The sequence below is a fragment of the Salmo salar genome, chromosome ssa02 (genome assembly GCF_905237065.1).
Source record: "Salmo salar chromosome ssa02, Ssal_v3.1, whole genome shotgun sequence".
Taxonomy (NCBI): Eukaryota; Metazoa; Chordata; class Actinopteri; order Salmoniformes; family Salmonidae; genus Salmo; species Salmo salar.
In genome coordinates this window covers 35,038,167-35,063,570 of record NC_059443.1, presented here as the reverse complement: position 1 = coordinate 35,063,570, position 25,404 = coordinate 35,038,167, and the positions used below count along the sequence as shown (strand labels likewise).

Here is a 25,404-nt window from a genome sequence, read left to right as displayed (position 1 = left end):
AATAATGCCCTTGGATTTGCTTCCCATAGGGAGCATTGGCTTATGACGCTACAGTAAAACCTTTGGATTCCATTCCATGAGAGGAAATAGTTGCATTAAAACAGATAATATGACAGGCCAGGCCTCGGGTTAGCAGCCACCAGACAGACCTATATAACAGATTGAGACATGCAGAGGTAATCCAAAAGGGTTTAAATCTCTGCAAATGCACGTGATTATCATTTTTTCTGGATTATTCTGGGCAAGGGCAAGAGAGAAAATGATTTGCTCTCCACAGAATCTACTTAAAGCTGGTGGGCTTCATATCCGTCTGGACGGGAAATTGTCAGTGGATCGTGGATCTCCTGGAGGTTGATCGTGGAGGTTGACCTTCATGCTGTCACCTTCAACTGAACTAATGAGACAATATACAGCAAAACCCTAATTTACTATTTCCTCCTTTCCCGTCTGAAAATTAAGACTAACAAGGAAGTGTAACAAACAAACATAGCTCTATCAAATAACCATCTGCGTTTGCACTGAGGCGATGAAACAAATCTGTTTCTCTGCTCTAATCGATTGAAATGGGTCTGACAACTCAGTCAAAACATTGAGATTATCAACGTGCTGTGTCTTATGCAGTGAAGGATGTCTCTCTCATAGCAATTCTTTAACAATGTACTGTATAGTCATTTAAAATAGAGCCCAACTCAGATCCACTGAGATTTGTATGTTGGGGCAGACTGAATAGTTTTGTCATTTCATAAAAGGCTATGGGATATTGCTGAATCAATCCAAGGCAATGAGGCAGGTTAAAGAGGTTTTTAATCATTTCAAAATGCAAAAAGATTATATTTTACAAATAAGATAGCAAAACAACAGACTTAACTATAGATGTGTACATCATTTACATTGTTTTGGAATTTTGGTTTGTGTGTACCTACACAACAAGTGTACATGAAATAAGAGTGGCATATTTGAGTGACACTAATCCACAGGACTAGATACAGCCATAAAGTAACCTAGAGCATGGAAATGTCCACGACCTACATTTGACATTGAATTTCACAAGGTACTGTTCGCCATTACAGTTCATCATTGTTTCTTTAATGGCGAGTGAGATTACTCAGGCACATATTTTCAATACCCTGTGATCGATAAACATTCAGTAAAAATAAACAGTGTGAGGTTACATAAATGTTATACATTTATATTAGCATTGTTGCTGACTGCAATATCTTACCAAATTATACAGTATGAAATTCCGCTGATATAAAAAAAAAATGAATTGGAAAAAATGATCTTGAATTCTCTGTATTTGATGTGTGCGAACTATCGTACTTTGTTATAAAAAATAAAATGAAAATAGGATTTAAAGCTTAAAAGATTGTTTATAATATGACATGGAATTGGATACATTCTTATGTACAGATTAGAATTTCATCACCCGCTGGACACTGTCATATTCTGATAGCTATATAATACTCCTGTTCCCAAAACAACATGAAGTTCTGATAGCTATATAATACTCCTGTCCCCAAAACAACATGAAGTTCTGATAGCTATATAATACTCCTGTCCCCAAAACAACATGAAGTTCTGATAGCTATATAATACTCCTGTCCCCAAAACAACATGAAGTTCTGATAGCTATATAATACTCCTGTCCCCAAAACAACATGAAGTTCTGATAGCTATATAATACTCCTGTCCCCAAAACAACATGAAGTTCTGATAGCTATATAATACTCCTGTCCCCAAAACAACATGAAGTTCTGATAGCTATATAATACTCCTGTCCCCAAAACAACATGAAGTTCTGATAGCTATATAATACTCCTGTCCCCAAAACAACATGAAGTTCTGATAGCTATATAATACTCCTGTCCCCAAAACAACATGAAGTTCTGATAGCTATATAATACTCCTGTCCCCAAAACAACATGAAGTTCTGATAGCTATATAATACTCCTGTCCCCAAAACAACATGAAGTTCTGATAGCTATATAATACTCCTGTCCCCAAAACAACATGAAGTTCTGATAGCTATATAATACTCCTGTCCCCAAAACAACATGAAGTTTCGTAAAATAGAGGCTAGTCAAAAAGTGAGCCATGAAATGTTACTGTACAGTGAAACTGATTTATCTACAGTATTTGAATATAGCCTAGTACAATATTCTATACATCCATTATAACTATACAACTACAATCATGTGTTTGCATATTATTATAGTTTCATAGAGCCTTAAGCAAATTGTAAGTATGCAATCTCTGAATGGATCCTCTGTGGATAAGAATAAATAGTTATCCGCAGGTCAGAGGGCAATGCTTGCTTGACCTGTATTGGCAAGTTGACACATGATATCCACACTTACTATATATCTGTATATCAGATCCACCAAGCACACCTGATATGAGTGAAATGAACCTTGACACTTTAAGAGCATTCCTTATACACATGAACATGTATAATATTTAATATCATCATGTTGCAACGGCAAATTCGATTTGTAGCACTGTAATTGTAATGTTGAATAAATACTTGAATAAAGAAAATGACACCATTTAAAAAAATTGACAACAGAGTTGAAATAAACCGGCTTCTAGACAACCACTGTTCATTATTTTCTTCTCCGAGATATTTAGGATGATATGTCATCAGATATGTATAATTTCTGTATGTTAAGGGTGCACTGAGGATCTAGCTTTCTGAAGGCAGACCGTGGCCCTGTGTCCCTGTAGAGCCTTCACCCTCATGGGGTGACATAGTCAATGTGTCCCATGTTCTCTCCCACATAACCTTAGATAAGCTTCATGGTGAACTTGCCAGCATCCCCTCCACCCCCCCCTCCTCCTCCTACCCCCATTGAGGTACGGGGCACATAGTCGATGGTTGCTGTGTGTTTGATTTGCCCCTTGCTCTGGCTCCAGAAGAACATGAAGACGAAGCAGATAGCCACTGAGCTGAGGAAGGACAGGAAGCCCATGGTGGTGGCGATGATCAGTGTCTTGGCATCAAACGGGTACTGGTTGGCCACGTGTGCAGAGGAGTTGGCAGTAGGGGCGTGTGAGGACTCTATCCAGCCTTCGTCGGTGAAAAAGGGCATGGTACGGTTACGTGGGAAACCCTTCACATAGAGGCTGACGTACAGGCTGTCGTTGCCAGCTGCGTTGCCCGCTGTGCACTGGTATGTGCCGCTGTCCTGAACCTGGGCATAGCGTACCTCTAGAGTCCCATTGGACAACACCCTGATGCGCCCCGTAGTGGAGAGCGGAATCCGCTGGGCCGACAACCAGGTAAAGGAGGGCATTGGGTCACCGTCTGCCTTGCAGGAGAAGAGCACCGTAGTGCCCTCCTCCACCCTGACCTCCTGGGACCTGCGGTCTACAATGCGGGCCTGCCGGCAGGTGAACAGTCTCGGGAGCTCTTTCTCTGAGAAGTCCCGGAATTCCCGCTCTCGCACCATGTCCGGGGTGGAGCAGGTGGGTTGGCGACCGTCAAAGTTCAGGCGCTGTCGCCGGCGGACCACCCAGAGTAGTCGGCAGTCGCAGGCCAGGGGGTTCCCATCCAGCCGCAGGACCTGCAGATTCCCCACCGAGTGGAAGGCACTGTCCTCCAGTGTGCTGAGCTGATTGGATGTCACGTTGAGCAGACGGAAGTATGCCAGCCCCCTGAAGGCCCCTGGCTCGATGCGGAGCAGGTTGCCCCCAGCCAGGTGCAGTTCCTGCAGCCGCAACAGGTCTCCCAGCAGGTTACCCTGGATGGCTGTGATGGGGTTATAGGACAGGTCCAGGTAGCCCAGGTAGACCAGGTGGCGCAGCGCCTGGTATGGGACAGCACTGAGATTGCAGCTGCTGATGACCAGCGAGGTGAGGTTGAGGCCAATCAGGCTGTTGCTGGCCAGGGTGTCCAGCAAGGGCCAGTGGGAGATGACGAGGCTGCGCAGCCGATGCAGGCGGCGGAAGGCATTGTTGGGCAGCGCCGAGATGGTGAGGCGGATCATGCGCAGCCGAGTCAGGCTCTGGAGCTGGGACAGTGCCTCGGTGGGGATGGAGGTCAGGTTGCTGCGGTCCAGATTGAGCTCCTGCAGGTTCTGCAGGCCGGTAAAGGCCCGCTGGGAGATGAACACCAGGTCATTCTCCCCAGCCTCCAGCTGGTGAAGGCTCACCAACTCACGGAAAGTAAAGTCCAGAAAGACCAGGATCTCGTTCTCACTCAGGTCCAGGAAGCGCAGGCTGGGCAGTCCGGAGAAGACCCCCACAGAGATGATCTTGAGGCGGTTGCTCCTAATGCACAGGGTCTTGAGGTTCTGCAGGCCCTGGAAAGCCTCCACTTCAATCATGGCAATTACATTGTCACTAATGTCCAGATCCTCTAGCTGGGTCATCCCAAAGAACTGGCGACGACCCAGCGTCTTCAGCTTGTTACGAGATAAGTTAATGCGCTGGGTGCCACTAGCGAAGCCCTCAGACACAGAAGTCAGCTGTTTGTCAGAGCAATTCACTTCTAAAGTCTCAAGCCGACACACACACCTGGCAGGGCAAGGCCAGGGGAAGTCCCCTGCTGACACGCCCAATAATCCACACTGGAGCAAGATGCTCCATGCCCCCCATCGGACAACAGACTCCACAAACATCTTGCCTCCTGCCTAAAAATGGAAACAAAAAGGTTATGAACTGATAGCTAAAGAGCAGTCACGCTAACTCACAATGCCATAACAGATGAAAACAAAGGTCTGAATATATTTTAGTATTTGTTAAGGAACTTACCGATTTACTGCGAGGATGCAGGTTTTCATAACCAGTGGTGGTCAAGTTGGGATCAGACTTGAGTTAAGTCTTCTATAAGAGATGATGTTCTGTAAAAAACATGTCCTTGCAAGTGGCCTAGAGAGACAAGAGAGACATGAATTAATCTCCCCCCCAAAAAAACAAAAGCAAGGATTCTTTGTAGCATTTGTAAATCATGGATTGCAAATGCTATATTTATGGACAAAGCATGAGTTTCCAACATTTTGAGATAAACCTAAAAAAGTGGTGAATTTCAGAGTGGAATCAAGACAATAAAAAATGTATAATTATTATCAACGTCAGAGCATAATTAAGGTACTATTTAGAGCAGATGTCCTAATTACTATCGACCTACATCTCTTTTTAATACAAACAACATCTCTACTAATTGATTACCAAATAATACATTGTTTACCACTTTTACTCTGCACCTTATATCCTCAGTCTAAGTTGCAGGCTAAAAGGTAGTGGTACGGTAATGAAACATACGCCCATGACCGTGCCCCATCTTGATCTGCACAAAAAAATCCTCATTAGTGCATCCAGACCTATGCTTACTGATTCTAAAAACCCTGATGAAGGCCAGTTCAGATGGGAGCTGTGCCCCCTGGCCAGACATCTGGATTAGGCAGGCTATCTGTGGTCAGGGCCAGTGACATGTGAAGGCAGATGTGCGCACGTTAGCTATACAGGACCAAGTTGAGAAGGTCAAGTAGGGAATAGTCTAACATTCCCATAGAGGCACATCATACATACCCCAAGAAACAAAAAGGTTTTGTCGTACTGTGCAGGCTCCTTTTCAATTAATTAAGCAGGACAAGAAATTAGGGAACATTTTCAACTACACTGTATTAAAAGGGATAGTTCAACATTTTGGCAATTAAGCCCTTTCTTCTACTTACCCAGAGTCAGATGAACTCATGGATACAATGCTAGCAGCTACTGTAGACTTCCAGTCAATGCACTAACGCTAGTAAGCAATAGCTCCAGAAACTACCTTTGCCTTCCTTTAAACTGCACACAGACGCATACATTGCTTCATTTGACTCTGGGTAAGTAGAAAAAAAAGGCTTAATTGCCAAAATCTCAAGCTATCCTTTTAAGTACAAATATATAAAATATAATATGACATACATTTCAGCAACATTTGTGATTCAACTATGGTGCAAATCAGATTTTGGGAATGCTTTTAAAAGTTTTAATCCTGATGACGACTAAAGCACTGACTAAAGCACTAACTCTTATACTGACACAAATGCCAAAAACATTAGTTGTAACTGCAACTGCATTTAGATCTAGCCCTCATGAACACCAAAAGGCAAAATCTAAATCGACAACATCAAAAGCATTGGTGTAAAGTACTTAAGTAAAAATACTTTAAGGTGCTACTTAAGTCGTTTTTGGGGGTATCTGTACTTTACTATTTATATTTTTTACTATTTATATTTACTACTTATACTTTTACTTCACTTCATTCTTAAGAAAATATTGTACTTTTTACTCCATACATTTTCCTTGACACCCAAAAGTACTCGTTACATTTTGAATGCTTGGCAGGACAGGAAAATTGTCCAATTCATGCACAGAACATCCCTGGTCATCCCTGCCTTTGATCTGACAGACTCATTAAAGACACATGCTTCGTTTGTAAATGATGTCTGAATATTGGAGTGTGCCCCTGGCTATCCGTAAATAAAAAAAATGAGAAAATTGTGCCGTTTGGCTTGCTTAATATAAGGAATTTATACTTTTACTTTTGATACTTAAGTATATTTTAAACCAAATACTTTTAGACTTTTACTCAAGTAGAATTTACTGTGTGACTTTTACTTTTACTTGAGTCATTTTCTATTAAAGGCATCTTTACTTTTTCCACCACTGATCAAAAGTTAAAACCTAAATAAACAAAAGTAAAAAGTGATAGCCTACATATATTTCCCCCAACTGGTACAATGTGACGACATAATCATGTCATTGCTGATATCTTGTAAATTAATCCAATCAGTTTACTAATTGTAGCATTGCATTTGAAAAATTGGCCCCAAGATCCAACTCATATCACTGAAGAAAACATTCACTAGCTGACAAAGTGTTGCCAGGAACATCAAGACTTATGAAGGAGGACTATGGACCGATCCATTGCTGTGATTTAACTACTGCTTAAAACCAAAATACAAGTAAATATGGTACAATATAGCTTGCAATTATTTACCGTTACCATATTTCTTTGTTCATGCCCTTTCTAAAATATATCATATACTACTCCAAAAATGCTAAAAATCTACCATCCAATATATCAAATGAATATGCATATGATATGACTAATACATCAATATTATTAATATAGAGTGCTGAGCTCAGTCAAACCTGCGGGAGCTGCGGTCTCTCACAGTCCAACATCATAGAGACACTTTCTCACTCCTTTCTCGACACAGCCTTCTCACTGACCGGCCAAGTTGAAATCGGTCCCAGAGCGGCTTGTCTCATCACTGCTATTCCCGAAAACGGTCTTATAGCAACTAGAAGGGCTGACTCATAACCCATCCACTTGCGCTCAGATGCTTGGAACTGCTTGTACCATTCTAACACCATAGTGCAAGCTAACATAAATTAACCGTGTTGATCCCTCAGTGTGGACTTGTGAGAGACAGAGACTGGCAGGTGCATGACATCACGGCGGGAAGCTAGGTGGTCCGAATGAGGCAGGGCTGTCAGAGGTTGAGCCTTTAGCCACAGTGTTATAGAATTCCTCCTGCTATACAGTACCAATCAAAAGTTTGGACACTTACTCATTCAAGAGTTTCTTTATTTTTACCATTTTCTACATTGTAGAATAATAGTGAAGACATCAAAACTATGAAATAACACACATGGAATCATGCAGTAACCAAAAAAATTTAAATATATTTTCTATTTGAGATTCTTCAAAGTAGCCACTCTTTGCCTTGATTTTGCCTTGATAACAGCTTTGCACATTCTTGGCATTAACCAGCTTCATGAGGTAGTCACCTGGAATGCATTTCATTTAACAGATGTGCCTTGTTAAAAAAGTGAATTTGTGGAATTGTTTTCCTTTTTAATGCGTTTGAGCCAATCAGTTGTGTTGTGACAAGGTAGAGGTGCTATACAGAAGATAGCCCTATTTGGTAAAATACCAATTCCATATTATGGCAAGAACAGCTCAAATAAGCAAAGAGAAACGACAGTCCATCATTACTTTAAGACATGAAGGTCAGTCAATCCGGAAAATTTCAAGTACCTTTAAAGTTTCTTCAAGTGCTGTCGCAAAACCCGCAGAGTGAAGGAAAAGCAGCCAACAAGTGCTCAGCATATGTGGGAACTCCTTCAAGTCTGTTGGAAAAGCATTCCAGGTGAAGCTGGTTGAGAGAATGCCAAGAGTGTGCAAAGATGTCATCAAGAATCTCAAATATAAAAAAAATATATTGATTTGTTTAACACTTTTTTGCTACATGATTCCATTTGTGTTATTTCATAGTTTTGATGTCTTCACTATCATTCTACAATGTAGAAAATAGTAAAAAATAAAGAAAAAGCCTTGAATGAGTAGGTGTGTCCGAACTTTTGACTGGTACTGTATGTTCATGCATACACCATGAAGCAAGATTGCAGCCAATGGTCCTGACCTAGGGCTGACCCTGTCTGTCAAATTAGACAGGGTCAGGAATCTAGACTTCATCCACTTTGGATTCCACAGTCACACGGTATCATATTCATTTGTATTTATGCTTAGTACATTCTAACGGGTAAAAATAGTATTCTATTTCATGTATTGATCCAATTGAAATAGTTGTTGTTGAGGAAGCTGCTGAATGAAGTCTGTCCTGGGTGGTAAGGGTATTGGGTTTGTTTTGTTTTCAGCTGGACAGTTGATGGCAAAATGCCTGATTGGCCGATATGTAAAACTTTTGCATAACACCAAAACCCACCCGTCCAAACCTGTGCAGCGGCCAGCTCTTATCTAACAGACAACCACAACGCCAAATGCAAACAATATCAAAGCCAACCTGATGTAACATCCACTCAGACAATCCCATGGCAGATCCAGAAACCATGTTTGGTGTTTGGGTTGGATCCCACTGTTGCTTAATTCTTTCAAACATTTGGACTTTGCCACTCAGCTCTCCCCCACCATCACACAAAACTCATCAAGTCTGCTCAGCTGTCATCGTGTTACATCAAACTGTGGACAGATGTCAGAACATTCTCAGTGTCAAAACAGTGACCTTGCAGTGCGTGCCTAGCTACAGAATCCCCATTACTGACTCCATGGAATCACTTTAGGTAACCAAAACTGTGGCTCATGAGCCTCCTTCTCGTTTTGACATGACCCACAGCAGAAACAGAGCAAAACAACAACCCCAAACTAAGTTTGATCTGTTTTTTATGTGATTCATTGTTTTGAAGTGGTATCTGCTCTGCAGCCTGACTAGTATTTCCCAAAGCCTTTGGTCTTTCCTACCTCAAGACACATTTTCCCCGATCAGTATTGGCAGGGACACTTAGAGATTATAGGCAAGAAGACCCAATTGAACCGGTGCATGATGTCTAGCTGGGGGCCGCTTTGGATGGGCCACGAGAACAGTCTTGTGTTCATTCACTGTATTGACGTCAGTCCTCAAAACAGACACCCTGGCAGACTTTTCCTCCCCTCCCCACATTGGTCACTATCTAAATCACCATGGGGTTAGAAAGAGATTGCAGTGTAAGCCAGGCTGCACTTTGACACTTGTATAAGTGCTATTCTTAGACCAATTAAGATGGCTGAAATTAAACAACAGCACAGACCAGGGGGTCCGGGTGTGTGCATCCACTCTGTTGAAAGTGTCTCAGTGTGTATATCTGTATGTTTTTATGTGCTAGAAAGACATTGTTTATTGCTCCTGGCACCTGCCCCTGTGTACCAGCCTCTGTGATATGCACCAGAGTTCTACAAGCGTGTATTAAAAGGTTTGTGAGCAGAACAGCTGCTAGGCTGAGGGGGAGAGAATAGCAACGCTCTTCAGAATGCCAGATTTTTTTTTGCCATTGGGTCTGCCAGGGAAAGGAGAAAGGGCCCGTAAACAACCTCAAGTCAAGCAAGCCATTTCTGATTCAATCACTTTAAAACATTTTGTAAAGACAACGTATACCTCAATAATATTGCAGTGTATGTGTGTGTGTGTGTGTGTGTCTATGTGTGTGTGTGTAGACCTACGTTAGATAGCTTGTGTAATTGCATTACACTAAGCATGTAGGGAAGCCATAAAGAAGAGTATGTTTGTCTGGCTGTAAGCTTGCAACTGTGACAAATATGATTATATTAAACTGTGCCCACATTTGCAATTGCATTTGTTTCATCTGGATTTAATGTGTTTTATACAAATGCTTTTTGTGTGTATTTGCAACTTAAATGTCTGTGGGTTATGGAGAGTTTCTGGTCTTTGTATGGTGGAATGTGTGTCTATGCGTCGGGATGCTTAAGGTTAGGCGTTATGCATTGTGTGTGTGTGTGTGTATGCGTGTGTGTGTGCTTTGAATATGTTTGTATTTACACTCTCACTCTTTCTCACAGGCAGAGGCAGAAGTGGGTCACTGTGACAGCCCACTCAAATCAATCTGGTTCCACAGACACTGTTCTGTCGTGTTGTAGGGTGCACTATATTATAATTCTTTATCAAGGCAGTCAGTTAAGTCACTGCTCGCACAAAGTGCACTGTCTGCAAAATTAATAATAGCACAAATAAATGAGAAAAGATAATTGGTTTCAGTGTAGCACTGATGTGACATGCCAAATGAGGTCGTTTTAGTTAATAGCATTGACAGGTTGAATCCAACGAGGTACAATGAGAGAAAGAACAATGTCTGACAAGAGGAGATGGATGGTAAACAAGGATTCCAGCAAGCACGCTTTATAAAAAGGTGCTTGATTCTTCTGAAGGTGGACTTCAGCGGTCAGGGAACTTTCCGCCTATGGGGAATATACCAAGAATATATAACAGCGGCCAATTGTACCATTCTTGGATTACATTGGGCCTGTTACAAGGTCTCCTTTAGGCTACACTTTCATTAGAATGTCCTTCCATTTTCAGCATACCCTCTCTGCTTTCACTATTCCAAAACAGCTTTGAGAGGACAAAGAGAGCAACCTCTTGAAAGAGAGCCACAACAGTTTGTTACGGGTTGCGTTTTTCACAGAAAAGCAACTACACTACATAATCCTCCACACAGAACTGGACAGGTGGAGCTTTTCCCCTTTGGCACACTTACGGGCTGCTTGCTAATCTGATCAGAGCCATCCACAATCCTAACTTCATTCCAATAAAGGTAACCTGCTATGGTGGTGCTAAAGCTATAGCGTGGGTCCAATCATGTGGAACGCTAATGAAATGCACATACTGTCCTCTCTGGGTACAGCACATACTGGGGATGTTATCTCATCCAATAAATGTGATAAGCGCGGATGAGTCTGAAAGAATACATCATCAAATAAAGGCACAGAGACACAGTGTCCATTTCCTTGTGACCTCAGAGTAAGTATGCAGGTTGTTTCAACCATGCTTCATTTTGCTCAAATGGATTGGTTGGAAAATTAACAATGAGGTTTTATTATAGTGCTGTGATGTTGTGTTTACATCATTGATTAGTTTAATAAGTCCTCTGATATGCAGAAACACTATGGCAATTTAGTTGAACTTAATCAAATTAAAGGCAGAATGAAAACATGCATAAACATTAGTCCTAGTCCTTTAGCACAGTCTCTCATAACCACTGCAATGGCGAAAATAAGTTATTTGTTGGTTTGACATGAGCCCAAGGGTATTGCCATTTAAATCTTCATATTGTGACTTTTATTATGTAGACATAATGTTTATGCACAATCCTTCCAAAGGGTCTTGTTTGAGGCTACTGATATGGTAAAAAAAAAAGAGAATGACAGAAACAATCCTTTGAAATTGTCAACCCAGGACAGAGTTGGTGTGAACAGAATGCATTATCCTCCATAAACAGTTTTTTAAACCAACTCTCCAATACTAGTGATGGGCAGTTCCATGTTAAAAGCCCTATGAGCATTCACATGTGAAGTTCATAGGAGCACATCACATTTGGTGTGAAATTAAACCTACGAGAGTGAATATTTCTGGGGGGAAAGAAATTGTCCACCATTTTCCATGCTAGAAATTAGGAATAAACTAAGGCTTTGATTAATGGTCAAACAGATGGAAAAGGGGTCTTAGAAAACATCTAGCAGAAAGTCTTAAAAGGTATTAAAAATACATTTAAAAAAACGATTTGCCTTCTGTAAGTTTAAGAAATATTGCCTAGTATCATTCAGTTACCAAAAACCTACATATCTTTAAGATATTTCCTAATTTTTCTCCCTCATGAGGGAGGATAATGAAAGTTCACATAAGTAACAAGTAAAGGTAGACCAACCAAGTAGTTTTATGTTTTTACTGATAACAATTTGGTTCATAATTTATTAAGTGATTAAAACGCATTATTCTGTTACCAAATCGTTAAAAGAATAACCCAAAAAATCTGTAACAGACTGACTGCAACTGAATGGCTACAATGGGAATTCATAGTAGTCAGAAACCACAATTGGGTCACCTGCTACTGTCCTCCCTTCCACTGGCATACTGTTATGTTCAGCTCATAACTGTTTTCTTTCTGTCAAGTGGTGGTCAAAGCGTTTGAAAGCAATCTGGATAACCCACCTCTTACTGACACCCATCCATGAGCCCCCTTTCTTTTCATTTAGTGTAACCAACCCTCTCACCCACTGAGCACTGACCGACACCGAACGTCCATGATGTTGAAAAGCAGTGGAAATTTGGTCAGCCCAAATCTGAACCAATCATAGATGTCTGTTTCACAAGTTTGGACAGCACAGTACAGCACAGTATAGTACAGTACAGAAAAGTAGAGGTCAGTACAATACAGTAATGTACAGTAGAGTTTAGTACAGTAGAGCACACTAGAGTACAGTATAATTTACTCTATTGTACTGTACTGAAATTTACTGTACTGAACTATACTGTACTTTATTCTAATATGTGCTGCATTGTGCTGTACTGTGATGTCCAAACTTGAAACATAGACGTCTTGTCACGTCCTGGCCAGTATAAGGGTTAATGGGTATTGTAGTTTGGTCAGGACGTGGCAGAGAGTATTTGTTTTATGTGGTTCAGGGTGGTGTTTTGGAAAAAGGGTGTTTGATTTAGTATTTCCGGGTTATGATCTTTGTTTACGTATTTCTATGTTTATCTAGTTAGTTGTATGTCTATGTTTGGTTAATTGGGGTGGACTTCCAATTGAAGGCAGCTGTGTGGTGTTGCCTTTGATTGGAAGTCCTATATTAGTTGTGTGTGTTTGTTTGTTTAATTGTGGGAGATTGTTCTGAGTTTAGCCTTGTGCCTTGCCAGACTGTCAGTGGATCGTTCGTTCTCTTGTTTTTGAGTTCATTTTGATTTAATAAATGTTCAAAATGAACAAACACAGTCCTGCTGCATTTTGGTCCTCCTTCACCGACGATAACCGTGACACGTCTATGATTGGTACAGATTTGGTCTGGTCAATAGTGATGCATTGTGGGTACAAACCCAGCTAGCACATAATGTTCTGAGAACCATATGTTTCTTAGAGTTTGATGAGAGTGTGGTTGTCCATTGTGAATGTTCTCAAATTGTTCTTTCCATAAAAACCACAAGAAAACGTTAGTAACGTTAGAGAATGTTCTAAGAATGTCATTTAAAAACATATACATTCCGTTCTCAGCATCAACAAAATTATCTCTATCCTCTATCTTGTTAAGTGTGTTCAGGTGTATTGGCCGTGCCAACTTATTGGCCAGATCTTAATGAGTGGATCTTAAGGCTCCTTAACAGCTTCTACCCTCAAGCCACAAGACAGCTGAACAATTAATCAAATGGCCACTGGAATATTTACATTGACACCCCCCGCCCCCTCCATTTGTTTTGTACACAGCTGCTACTTGCTGTTTATTATCTATGCATAGTCACTTCACCCCTACCTACATGTACAAATTACCTCGACTAACCTGTACCCCCGCACATTGACTCAGTACCGGTACCCCCTGTATGTGGCCTCGTTATTGTTATTTTATTGTTATTTTATTTTTTTTACTTACGTTTATTTGGTAAATATTTTCTTAACTCTTCTTGAACTGCGCTGTTGGTTAAGGGCTTGTAAGTAAGCATTTCATGGTAAGGTCTACACCTGTTGTATTCGGGGCACATGTGACAAGTAAAATTTGATTTGAAATAAAAGATCCCAGAAATGTTTCATACGTACAAAAATATTATTTCTCTGAAATATTGTGCACAAATGACATTTACATCCCTGTTAGTGAGAGTTTCTCCTTTGCCAAGATAATCCATCCACCTGACAGGTGTGGCAAATCAAGAAGCTAATTAAACAGCATTGTCTACAGCACAGGTGCATCTTGTGCTGGGGACAATAAAAGGCCACTCTAAAATGTGCAGTTTTGTCACACAACACAATGCCACAGATGTCTCAGGTTTTGAGAGACCGTACAAATGGCATGCTGACTGAAGGAATGTCCACCAGAGCTGTTGCCAGAGAATTTAATGTTAATTTCTCTACCAAAAGCCGCCTCCAACATCATTTTTGAGAATTTGGCAGTACGTCCAACCAGCCTCACAACCGCAGACAATATGTATGGTGTCGTGTGGGCGAGTAGTTTTCTGATGTCAACGTTGTGAACAGAGTGCCCCATGGTGGCGGTGGGGTTATGGTATGGGCAGGCATAAGCTATGGACAACAAAAACGATTGCATTTTATCAATGGCAATTTCAACCTTGAGGCCAATTGTCATGCCATTCATCCGCAGCCATCACCTCATGTTTCAGCATGATAATGCACCGTCCCATGTCGCAAGGATCTGTAGACAATTCCTGGAAGCTGAAAATGTCCCAGTTCTTCCATGGCCTGCATACTCTGCAGACATGTCACCCATTGAGCATGTGTGGGATGCTCTGGATCGACATGTACAACAGCGTGTTCCAGTTTCCGCCTATAGCCAGCAACTTCGCACAGCCTTTGAAGAGGAGTGGAACAACAGGCCCCAATCAACAGCCTGATCAACTCTATGTGAAGGAGATGTCGCGCTGCATGAGGCAAATGGGGGTCACACCAGATACTGACTGGTTTTCTGATCCACACCCCTATCTTTTTTTTAAGGTACGTGTGACCAAAAGATGCATATCTGTATTCCCAGTCGTGTTAGATTAGGGCATAATATATTTATTTAAATTGACTGATATCCTTAAATTCTTTGAAATTGTTGCATGTTGTGTTTATACACTGCTCAAAAAAATAAAGGGAACACTTAAACAACATAATGTAACTCCAAGTCAATCACACTTCTGTGAAATCAAACTGTCCACTTAGGAAGCAACACTGATTGACAATACATTTCACATGCTGTTGTGCAAATGGAATAGACAACAGGTGGAAATTATAGGCAATTAGCAAGACACCCCCAATAAAGGAGTGGTTCTGCAGGTGGTGACCACAGACCACTTCTCAGTTCCTATGCTTCCTGGCTGATGTTTTGGTCACTTTTGAATGCTGGCGGTGCTTTCACTCTAGTGGTAGCATGAGACGGAGTCTACAACCCACACAAGTGGCTCAGGTAGTGCAGCTCATCCAGGATGGCACATCAATGCGAGCTGTGGCAAGAAGGTTTGCTGTGTCTGTCAGTGTAGTGTCCAGAGCATGGAGGCGCTACCAGGAGAGAGGCCAGTACATCAGGAGACGTGGAGGAGGCCGTAGGAGGGCAACAACCCAGCAGCAGGACCGCTACCTCCGCCTTTGTGCAAGGAGGAGCACTGCCAGAGCCCTGCAAAATGACCTCCAGCAGGCCACAAATGTGCATGTGTCTGCTCAAACGGTCAGAAACAGACTCCATGAGGGTGGTATGAGGGCCCGACGTCCACAGGTGGGGGTTGTGCTTACAGCCCAACACAGTGCAGGACGTTTGGCATTTGCCAGAGAACACCAAGATTGGCAAATTCGCCACTGGCGCCCTGTGCTCTTCACAGATTAAAGCAGGTTCACACTGAGCACATGTGACAGACGTGACAGAGTCTGGAGACACCGTGGAGAACGTTCTGCTGCCTGCAACATCCTCCAGCATGACCGGTTTGGCGGTGGGTCAGTCATGGTGTGGGGTGGCATTTCTTTGGGGGGCCGCACAGCCCTCCATGTGCTCGCCAGAGGTAGCCTGACTGCCATTAGGTACCGAGATGAGATCCTCAGACCCCTTGTGAGACCATATGCTGGTGCAGTTGGCCCTGGGTTCCTCCTAATGCAAGACAATGCTAGACCTCATGTGGCTGGAGTGTGTCAGCAGTTCCTGCAAGAGGAAGGCATTGATGCTATGGACTGGCCCGCCCGTTCCCCAGACCTGAATCCAATTGAGCACATCTGGGACATCATGTCTCGCTCCATCCACCAATGCCACGTTGCACCACAGACTGTCCAGGAGTTGGCGGATGCTTTAGTCCTGGGAGGTCTGGGAGGAGCTCCCTCAGGAGACCATCTGCCACCTCATCAGGAGCATGCCCAGGCGTTGTAGGGAGGTCATACAGGCACGTGGAGGCCACACACACTACTGAGCCTCATTTTGACTTGTTTTAAGGACATTACATCAAAGTTGGATCAGCCTGTAGTGTGGTTTTCCACTTTAATTTTGAGTGACTCCAAATCCAGACCTCCATGGGTTGATAAATTGGATTTCCATTGATTATTTTTGTGTGATTTTGTTGTCAGCACATTCAACTATGTAAAGAAAAAAGTATTTAATAAGATTATTTCATTCATTCAGATCTAGGATGTGTTATTTTAATGTTCCCTTTATTTTTTGGAGCAGTGTATTTTTGTTTAGTATATATTTATTATCCAATATTTATTGAAAACAAATACATTTGCAGAATGAGAACTTGTCCTTCAAATACATCATTACAGTTGTTGATTAGCTAGCTAGCACATTTTTGCCATATTAGCATTGTCAGGAAATTAGTCAAAACACCTCAAAACAAGACATGGTATCAAGAACAACATAAAACTAGCTGAAACGACTCCCCACATGGCAGCTTCTTATCATTGCTGCTAGTTATCTGGCCATCCAGAATCACAACAACACACTGCCTTCTGCCCCAGCGTTTGCATTGTTTTTGTGATGTCAGCTAACCTGTCTACAGTACAGATCAAGGACCCATGATGTCATTCTGTTACCATCATTCTGTTACCATGTGTTAATCCACTTCACTGTAATTCAATAACCAAAATATATATATATTTTTTTTCAAACTCAAGGTGTCATACACTGCATGACCAAAAGTATGTGGACACCTGCTCGTGAAACATCTCATTCCAAAATCATGGGCATTAATATGTTTTCCACTGCTCCAGATTCCAATGGCGGCGAGCTTTACACCACTCCGGGCAACGCTTGGCATTGCGCATGGTGATCTTAGGCTTGTGTGTGGCTGCTCGCCCATAGAAACCCATTTCATGAAGCTCCTGACAAACAGTTATTGTGCTAACTTTGCTTCCAGAGGCAGTTTGGAACTCGGTAGTGGGTTTTGCAACCGAGGACAGGCGATTTTTACACGCTACGCACTTCAGCACTCGGCGGTCCCGTTCCTAGAGCTAGTGTGGCCTACCACTTTGCAGCTGAGCCGTTGTTGCTCCTAGACGTTTCCACTTCCCAAAACAAGCACTTACAGTAGACCGGGGTAGCTCTAGCAGATCAGAAATTTGACAAACGGACTTTTTTCGAAGGTGGCATCCTATGAAGGTGCCACGTTGAAAGTCACAGATCTTCAGGTAGGCCATTCTACTGTCAATGTTTGTATATGGAGATTGTATGGCTGTGTGCTCTATTATATACACCTGTCAGCAACGGGTATGGCTGAAATAGCCAAATCCACTAATTGAAATCTCCATCGGTGTTTTATGTGACCACGTTGTCCAAAAACGACTCTGAATTAAGATTCAAAGATGTCTGCAGAAATAATGGGGTGTCAGCTATGATATACTATATCTACAAAAGTATATAGCATTGGGGCAAGGTCACGTATATCATAGCTGACACCCCATTATTTCTGCAGACATCTTTGAATCTTAATTCAGAGTCGTTTTTGGACAACGTGGTCACATAAAACAGCGATGGAGATTTCAATTAGTGGATTTTGTGTATATACACAATATACACACACAATATATATATTAGTGCCGTACTAGTTAGTGCAATACTAACAAGTAATTGTTCAAATATATCTTTAATGCAAAAAATGTATTAGTGCTTGATGGAGTCACACCTGCCCAGAAACGAAATAATACATCTTAATTGTATGCATTTAATGACTCCCATATGGCTCCATGACACATATTAAAAAGATATGGCCGTTTTTATAGTGGGAGTGTGACTCCGTTACCGCGTGACCTTGCCCCAATGCTTTTAACTAAGCCTGCTATTAAGGACTGCAGATGAAGCTAAAAGCTGCAGCTGAGCAACCTGTCGAAATATATTCTCATTCCTGGACTGTTGGGACTGTATAAGCAGCCCTGCCTCACATAACTTTGAAATTAAGAACAAGTCCATTTACACTTCGGTAATGACGACCAAGCAAAACAAAGAAGGCACTGATGAAAAATACTTTCTTGCTTGACCCAGATCAGGTCAGGTTGAAAAATAAAAGTCAGAGTAAATCATTCCCCTAACAAGAATACTTAAATACTTCCTGTGCATAAAGCACCTCCTGATTAAAGTGTCTATTTGGCCAGTCACCAAAAGGTGCTCTTTGGCACTGTGCTTTGCCAGTCGCACTTCATTGTTGTGATATTCTCCTTCTTCTGTGATATGCGCTCTCTCTCTGGCTGGGGAAAAAAAGTTTTTAAAAAAATTCTACAAGCTGGATAACATTATTGTATCTTTCTCTCTCCCATGATGAATTATAATTGAAATGTTAATTTTAGTTTATCAGGCTGCAGATGAAAATCAATTATGAAGTTGAAAATCTATCATAAACGTCTAGCTATCTAATTATACGTTTTAATGGATATTTATATGATTGGCTCATCCAACGTATTCTAAATGATAAGAACATTTACCCGGCTCAATCAGGATTGCTTTAAAAAAAATACATATTTTATTGTCACCACCGGGAAAACGTAGCATTCTGCATACTTACATCGGAAGATAAATCAAGTAGTCTAGCCTTTGCTTCTTTGACAATATAGCCTAGCCAACCCAGGTACTGTATTTTTGTATATTTATTAATATTACGTTTTTGTTCCTTACATATTAGGTTGTGGACCTGTTCAATTTTTGAGTCAAAGGAATAAAATGGAAATCACAGTCACCATTTTGGCACTTATTGTGGGATTAAAGTCGAAAGCCATGTCAAGAACTCGTTTGAGCTGGTCTCTGTCCAGAAACCCACGTTGACCATAAAAACTATTACATGGGGTCTGAATTAGGCTGACCTATAAATCAATCGACGCCAAAGGGCGACAACACAAGTCCGCTCCTGGACTACTGTCCTGCGTGAGTTTCCAGAAACAAAGAAGTATGATGTAATTCATAATATGTTCAAAATATTGCTGCCCACAGGTGCTTTGTTCATATTATTGACAAGTAGCCAACAATGCAGATTGGTAAATCAGTAGCCTATGAACTATGTCTGATATAAAAACACAATTGCAATCAATTAGGGTTAGGGTTACACAATTTAAAATGTACACTGAAAATTGTATACAATGAACGAAAACTCACCAGCTAATGACTTCAATAAAACGTTGATAGTAAAACATTTCCATATTTTACGCACAACTCCAAACGTTCGAGTTCCTTCTCGCCTAAGCTTTTCGTGTCGGTTGCTGGTTGATTTATCATGTTTTGCAAGACTTTAAAACATATGCCTTGAGACCTTGCACAATTTAATTTGTCCTCCTTCATTAATTTATTCTGACTACTGCACCACCCTCTGGGAGTAGTAGGATAATTACGCTACGGAAAAGAATTTAGGTCGACTACTTTATTCTCTTCTGACGCTATCGAAAGCCCGCCTTCTTGCCCCTGCTCGTGCTCTTCTGCGTGGTAGTGATGCTCTTTGCTCGAGTCGCAATCTAATCCCACAGAAAAATATCATAACTACCTCAAGCGAACTGGAGGAAAGTAGCCTATTGGTGTACATCAACGAACCAGTCAACTACATGAATGGAAAACTTGTCCATGAGGACATAGCGCAACGACTAAGTGTGTAAGAACGAGTTCATAGTAGGCTACCATAGATGCGCGAATATGGTGGCGAAATCCCGGAGCTCTCAGCATTCTGACAGGATTTGTGATTTTATCCACTAGACTGATTGAGTTCTGGAAATGATCCAGGACAGTACATTACTATCGCGCCGGCTAGGCCAATATTTGGGAATGATAGGCAAATGTGCACTCTGGTCAGGCAAATCTTTTGACTTAGGCAAGACACCAGCTGTATAGAAAATAAATAAATATATAGAAACAAAAAACTATAGGGCAATCACAGTCTAAATTCATCTCCTTCAGGGTTCAGTTGGAGAGCTCATGCCTCAAAGTGTGCATACACATGCATGCAATCACTCGTGGATTTTCCACAATAATCCTAAAAAAACATTATTTGATATTTTAATTGATACAAAAACATATTGGTATGTTTGATTCTAAACTGAAATTGAGCATTCCCTTTAGGTTATACAAGAGATTTATGTTCAAGAAGAATTCTGTCTAGAACAGGGATTTCGCCACCATATTCAAGTATGTATGGCCAACCTGACAATGCCCTGAGAGCTTTACAAGTCAATCCAACTCCCCATCAATGGGATTCAGGCAAACTACTCTGGGTTTTGTTTTAATCTAACACTGTGACTGTTTCTCAGAAAGAAGCCAGATGGACTAGATGTTGGGCCTTGGCTCCCACTAGTAAATGTTAGATTTGGGCTCAACCTCAGTTCCATTTTAATTAATCCTCATCAGTTTACCTGGTGTTCTCTGATTGGAGCAGGGCAGCCTTGCGGTTCCTCTCTATGGAGCATAACATGGAGCATCTGCCAGCCGGTATGTTCCTGATGAGGAGCGAGAGGAAAAGTGCGTCTGAAACTGAGGCAGGTGCAGAAAGTTATTGCGTATAACAACACTCAACACATGGCCATGTTAATTTGAAGATACTGCCTCACAAGGGAAAATGTCAAAGTGTTTAAAGTTAAGTTTATGCATCAACTCCAAATTTTTAAGGTAACGTTTAAGGTTAGGCATTAACTCTGAATGGTTAAGGTAAGGGGTAAGGTTTGGGATAGGCTTAAAACAAAAATATAGAAAACTACTTTCTATCACTGGATTCAAACATGCAACTTTTGGAATTAGAGGCAGATGTTTGAAGGTGACATTGCTAACTGTTGCCCCTAGTGGCCGGTTTCCAGGTCATCTCCTGACATCCTCGGACATGGATGGACAGCAGAATACTGACTTGTATCACTGGTGACCTGTCTGCGTTATCCAGCATTCAGATAGAATAGGATTGATGTAAAAAAAAAAAATGCATTAGAGATACATTATGTATTGATTGCACAGGAGTCCCACGCTCTCCAAATGACATTCTGCTACAGTGTTGTTCACTGAGGTGCATTAGTTGGCATTGGTTGCTTTGCCGACATAATGTAGCTGATAGTCACTTAATTCATTTTAATGACCAGTATGGTACATTTGCTGTAATGATCGTGAGCAGCCTTTTATTTCTCTGTATCTGAAACTGGTGTGCCTTCCATTAGTGATTTGGGAGGACAGTGGCACTCTTGGCAAAGCCCAAAGGACTTTAATTACGTTTGGCCACTGGGGGGAGAATGTCTAAAATGAACAAAGGGAGATGGAGCTGGTTCTCTATAATTAACCAGGTTCACCTTTACTACCTTATGGAGTTCACTTACTTTAATCTGAATTAAAGTAGTACAACAAAACAATCTAGTGGACTACATTAGTGCCACATACTCCATTTCACATATATCAGACCTGAACGAAATCTGAGAAAACATGATGAGGAATGATTTGCATCATTGTCAAAATCTTTATATCAACATTGTTGATTAATGTAGATATATATTTCTAGCCAAAAACAAAACATGTACAGAATAACAGAAAGATAATGTTGTGTTTCATCAGAATGATACCATAAAGAATCATAATCTGTATAATATGAATAATCTTTATGTTTTTCTCTGCGTAGGAAGGAGCCTGAAATTAAGGATGAGCTCTTTCTTGAGGGTTTTTCTTTTTGTAGCGGCTGTCACAGCCAGCTGGTCAAAGGCCTGCTAACAGGCTCTGCTTGGTTAGCGGCCAGCACTTCGTTTTGTAACCAAGAAGATTACATTGGGATTATTTGTTTTGGGTGGCTCTGATCCATCCTTAAATGTTTTTATATAATGAAAACAAGGGGAAACAAAAACAAAGCACACTCCCTTCTCCAAAGCAAGACTCAATAAATGAATTACATGTAAATGCTAATCTCAGACAAACATGTAATTAGTAAAACATTGTTGTGATGAATTCGTTAAATGTTTTTGCAAAACAGAATCATGTGTTGGTAATGTTGCTTGGTTGATGCGGATAATAGATTCTGGGATACTGGGAGTTTGTGAAAATGGCTTTCATCTGTTATAATAGTTTGACCACCATTTAAATTTGAGATTTCGTTTAAAGTCTATAACAGACCCCAACCAACCAACCAACCAAGTAAACAAACACACACATACACACACACAATAGTAACTGTGGTGCATGGAATTTCATATGATGTAAAAGGTCATCCTAATACTATTCTGTGGATCAAAGCATGGAACTCCAAATAGACCCATCAGCATTTAATCCCACAGTGAGGCCTCAGCTGTTGTCTCTTGTGGCTCTGCTTGGCTCTACTAATGAACAGGCCCATAATGCAGAGTGCTCAATTATTCTTTAAAATATTGGCACCGCTATAAAGTGAACATCACTTAGCTACAGTCTCCCAGCTCATTTCATTTTCTCTTCTGCACAGTGAGTGTCTGACCCTGGTCTAAAAATATGCTTTGCAGGCCGAAGCATGAGGCACGCACCACTTTAACTAAATTTTGTCTCGGACTACTAATCCCTAAAGAGCAAACTTGGAGATGGAGCAGCACGGGGCAGATGAGATCTACCAATTTTTAAATAAAATAGTGAATGAGCTTGCAGTCTGTGGCATTGTAATTGGCTTTTTATTCTGTCTGTGTAATGTGGAGGTTAGCAATTTCTGCTCTGCATGATCTTTAATCCCATAAACAGTAAAGGGAACATGTGCACGTCAACAAAAATAACAGACGCCTGCACAATGATCCCAGTTAATATCATTAGTTATTAGGAATCATGAATGGCTTTGTTTCATTGCCAGATATGATGGTATCCCGTGATAATTTCCACATCAGCACATGTCAAATCAAATCAAATTTTATTTGTCACATGCTTTGTAAACAACAGGTGTGGGCTAACAGTGAAATGTTTATTTACGGGCCCTTCTCAATAATGCAGAGAGAAATAAAATAGAGAAATAATAGAAAAGTAAAACACGTAATAATTAAAGTAATAATAAACTGTATACACAATGAGTAACAATAACTTTGCTATATGCAAGGGGTACCAGTACTGAGTCAATGTGCAGGGGTACGAGGTAATTGAGGTAGATATGAACATATAACTAGGAATAAAGTGACAGATAGTAAATAGTAGCAGCAGCGTATGTGATGAGTACAAAAAGGGGTCAATGAACAAAGTCCGGGTAGCTATTTGGTTAACTATTTAACTAATTATTTAGCAGCCTTATGGTTTGGGGGTAGAAGCTGTTCAGGGTCCTGTTGGCTCCAGACTTGGTGCAACACTACTGCTTGCTGTGTGGTAGCAAAGAGAACAGTCTATGACTTGGGTGGCTGGAGTCTTTGACAATTTTTAGGGCCTTCGTCTGACATCGCCTGGTATAGAGGTCCTGGAAGGCAGGGAGCTCGGCCCCAGTGATGTGTTGGGCCGTACACACTACCCTCTGTAGCGCCTTGCGGTCGGAATCCAAGCAGTTGCCATACCATGCAGCCAGTCAAGACGCTCTCAATGGTGCAGCTGTAGACATTTTTAAGGATCTGAGAGCCCATGAAAAATCTTTTCAGCTTCCTGAAGCGTTGTCATGCCCTCTACCCAACTGTGTTGGTGGGTTTGGACAATGATAGATCCTTAGTGAATTGGACACCGAGGAACATGAAGTTCTTGACCCGCTCCACCCAGCCCCGTCAATGTGATTGGGGACGTGCTCAGCCCTCCGTTTCCTCTAGTCCACGATTATCTCCTATGTCTTGCTGACGTTGAGGGAGAGGTTGTTGTTCTGGCACCACACTGCCAGGTCTCTGACCTCCTCCCTATCAACAGTGATCAACAGTGACCAGGCCTACAAGCATTTCGCTACACTCGCATTAACATCTGCTAATCATGTGTATGTAACCAATACAATTTGATTTGATTTGATTACTACCGTCATGTCGTCGGCAACCTTAATGATGGTATTGGAGTCATGCGCGGCCACACAGTCATGGGTGAACAGAGAGTACAGGAGAGGACTAAGCACGCAGCACTGAGGGGGTGTTGTTGCCTACCCTCCCCACCTGGGGGCATCCCATCAGGAAGTCTAGGATCCAGTTGCAGAGGGAGGTGTTCAGTCCCTGGGTCTTTAGCTTAGTGATGAGCTTGGAGAGTACTATGGTGTTGAATGCTGAGCTGTAGTCAATGAACAGCATTGTCACATAGGTGTTCCTTTTGTCCGTGTGGGAAAGGACAGCGTGGAGTGCAATAGAGATTGCATCATCTGTGGATCTGTTGGAGCGGTATGCGAATTGGAGTGGGTCTTGGATGATGGTGTTGTCAGCCATGACCAGCCTTTTAAAGCATTTCATGGCTACAGATGTGAGTGCTACGGGGTGATAGTCATTTAGAGAGGTTACCTTGGCGTTCTTGGGCACAGGGACTGTAGTGGTCTGCTTGAAACATGTACAGTTGAAGTGGGAAGTTTACATACACCTTAGTCAAATAGATTTAAACTCAGTTTTTCACAATTCCTGACAATTAGTCATAGTAAAAACTCCCTGTCTTAGGTCAGTTAGGATCACCAGTTCATTTTAAGAATGTGAAATGTCAGAATAATAGTAGAGAGAATTATTTATTTCAGCTTTTATTCTTTCACCACATTCCCAGTGGGTCAGATTTTACATACACTCAATTAGTATTTGGTAGCATTGCCTTTAAATTGTTTAACTTGGGTCAAATGTTTCGGGTACCCTTCCACAAGCTTCCCACAATAAGTTGGGTGAATTTTGGCCCATTCCTCCTGACTGAGCTGGTGTAACTGAGTCAGGTTTGTAGGCCTCCTTGCTCACACATGCTTTTTCAGTTCTGCCCATACATTTTCTATAGGATTGAGGTCAGGGCTTTGTGATGGCCACTCCAATGCCTTGACTTTGTTGTCCTTAACCTCTTGTCGTTCGCCTAGGATAGGGGGCGCT

The 25,404-nt window shown here is 41.5% G+C and overlaps 1 protein-coding gene across 2 annotated transcripts; it reads right to left on the bottom strand.

Annotated features, from left to right (window-relative positions):
* Nucleotides 1-786: 786 nt before the first annotated feature.
* Nucleotides 787-20,136, bottom strand: LOC106580852 (leucine-rich repeat and immunoglobulin-like domain-containing nogo receptor-interacting protein 1). Of its 2 annotated transcripts, none has more exons than XM_014162339.2 (3): nt 19,601-20,136; nt 4,753-4,869; nt 787-4,631 (listed from the first exon to the last, which is right to left on the bottom strand). In XM_014162339.2, exon 3 carries the CDS (start codon nt 4,617-4,619, stop codon nt 2,784-2,786), a length of 1,836 nt encoding a protein of 611 aa, XP_014017814.1. In that variant the 5' UTR covers nt 4,620-4,631; nt 4,753-4,869; nt 19,601-20,136; the 3' UTR covers nt 787-2,783. The 2 variants fall into 2 exon arrangements, with proteins under 2 accessions (XP_014017814.1, XP_014017823.1); XM_014162348.2 differs by lacking the exon at nt 19,601-20,136 and adding an exon at nt 7,141-7,328.
* Between the last annotated feature and the right edge of the window lie 5,268 nt (nt 20,137-25,404).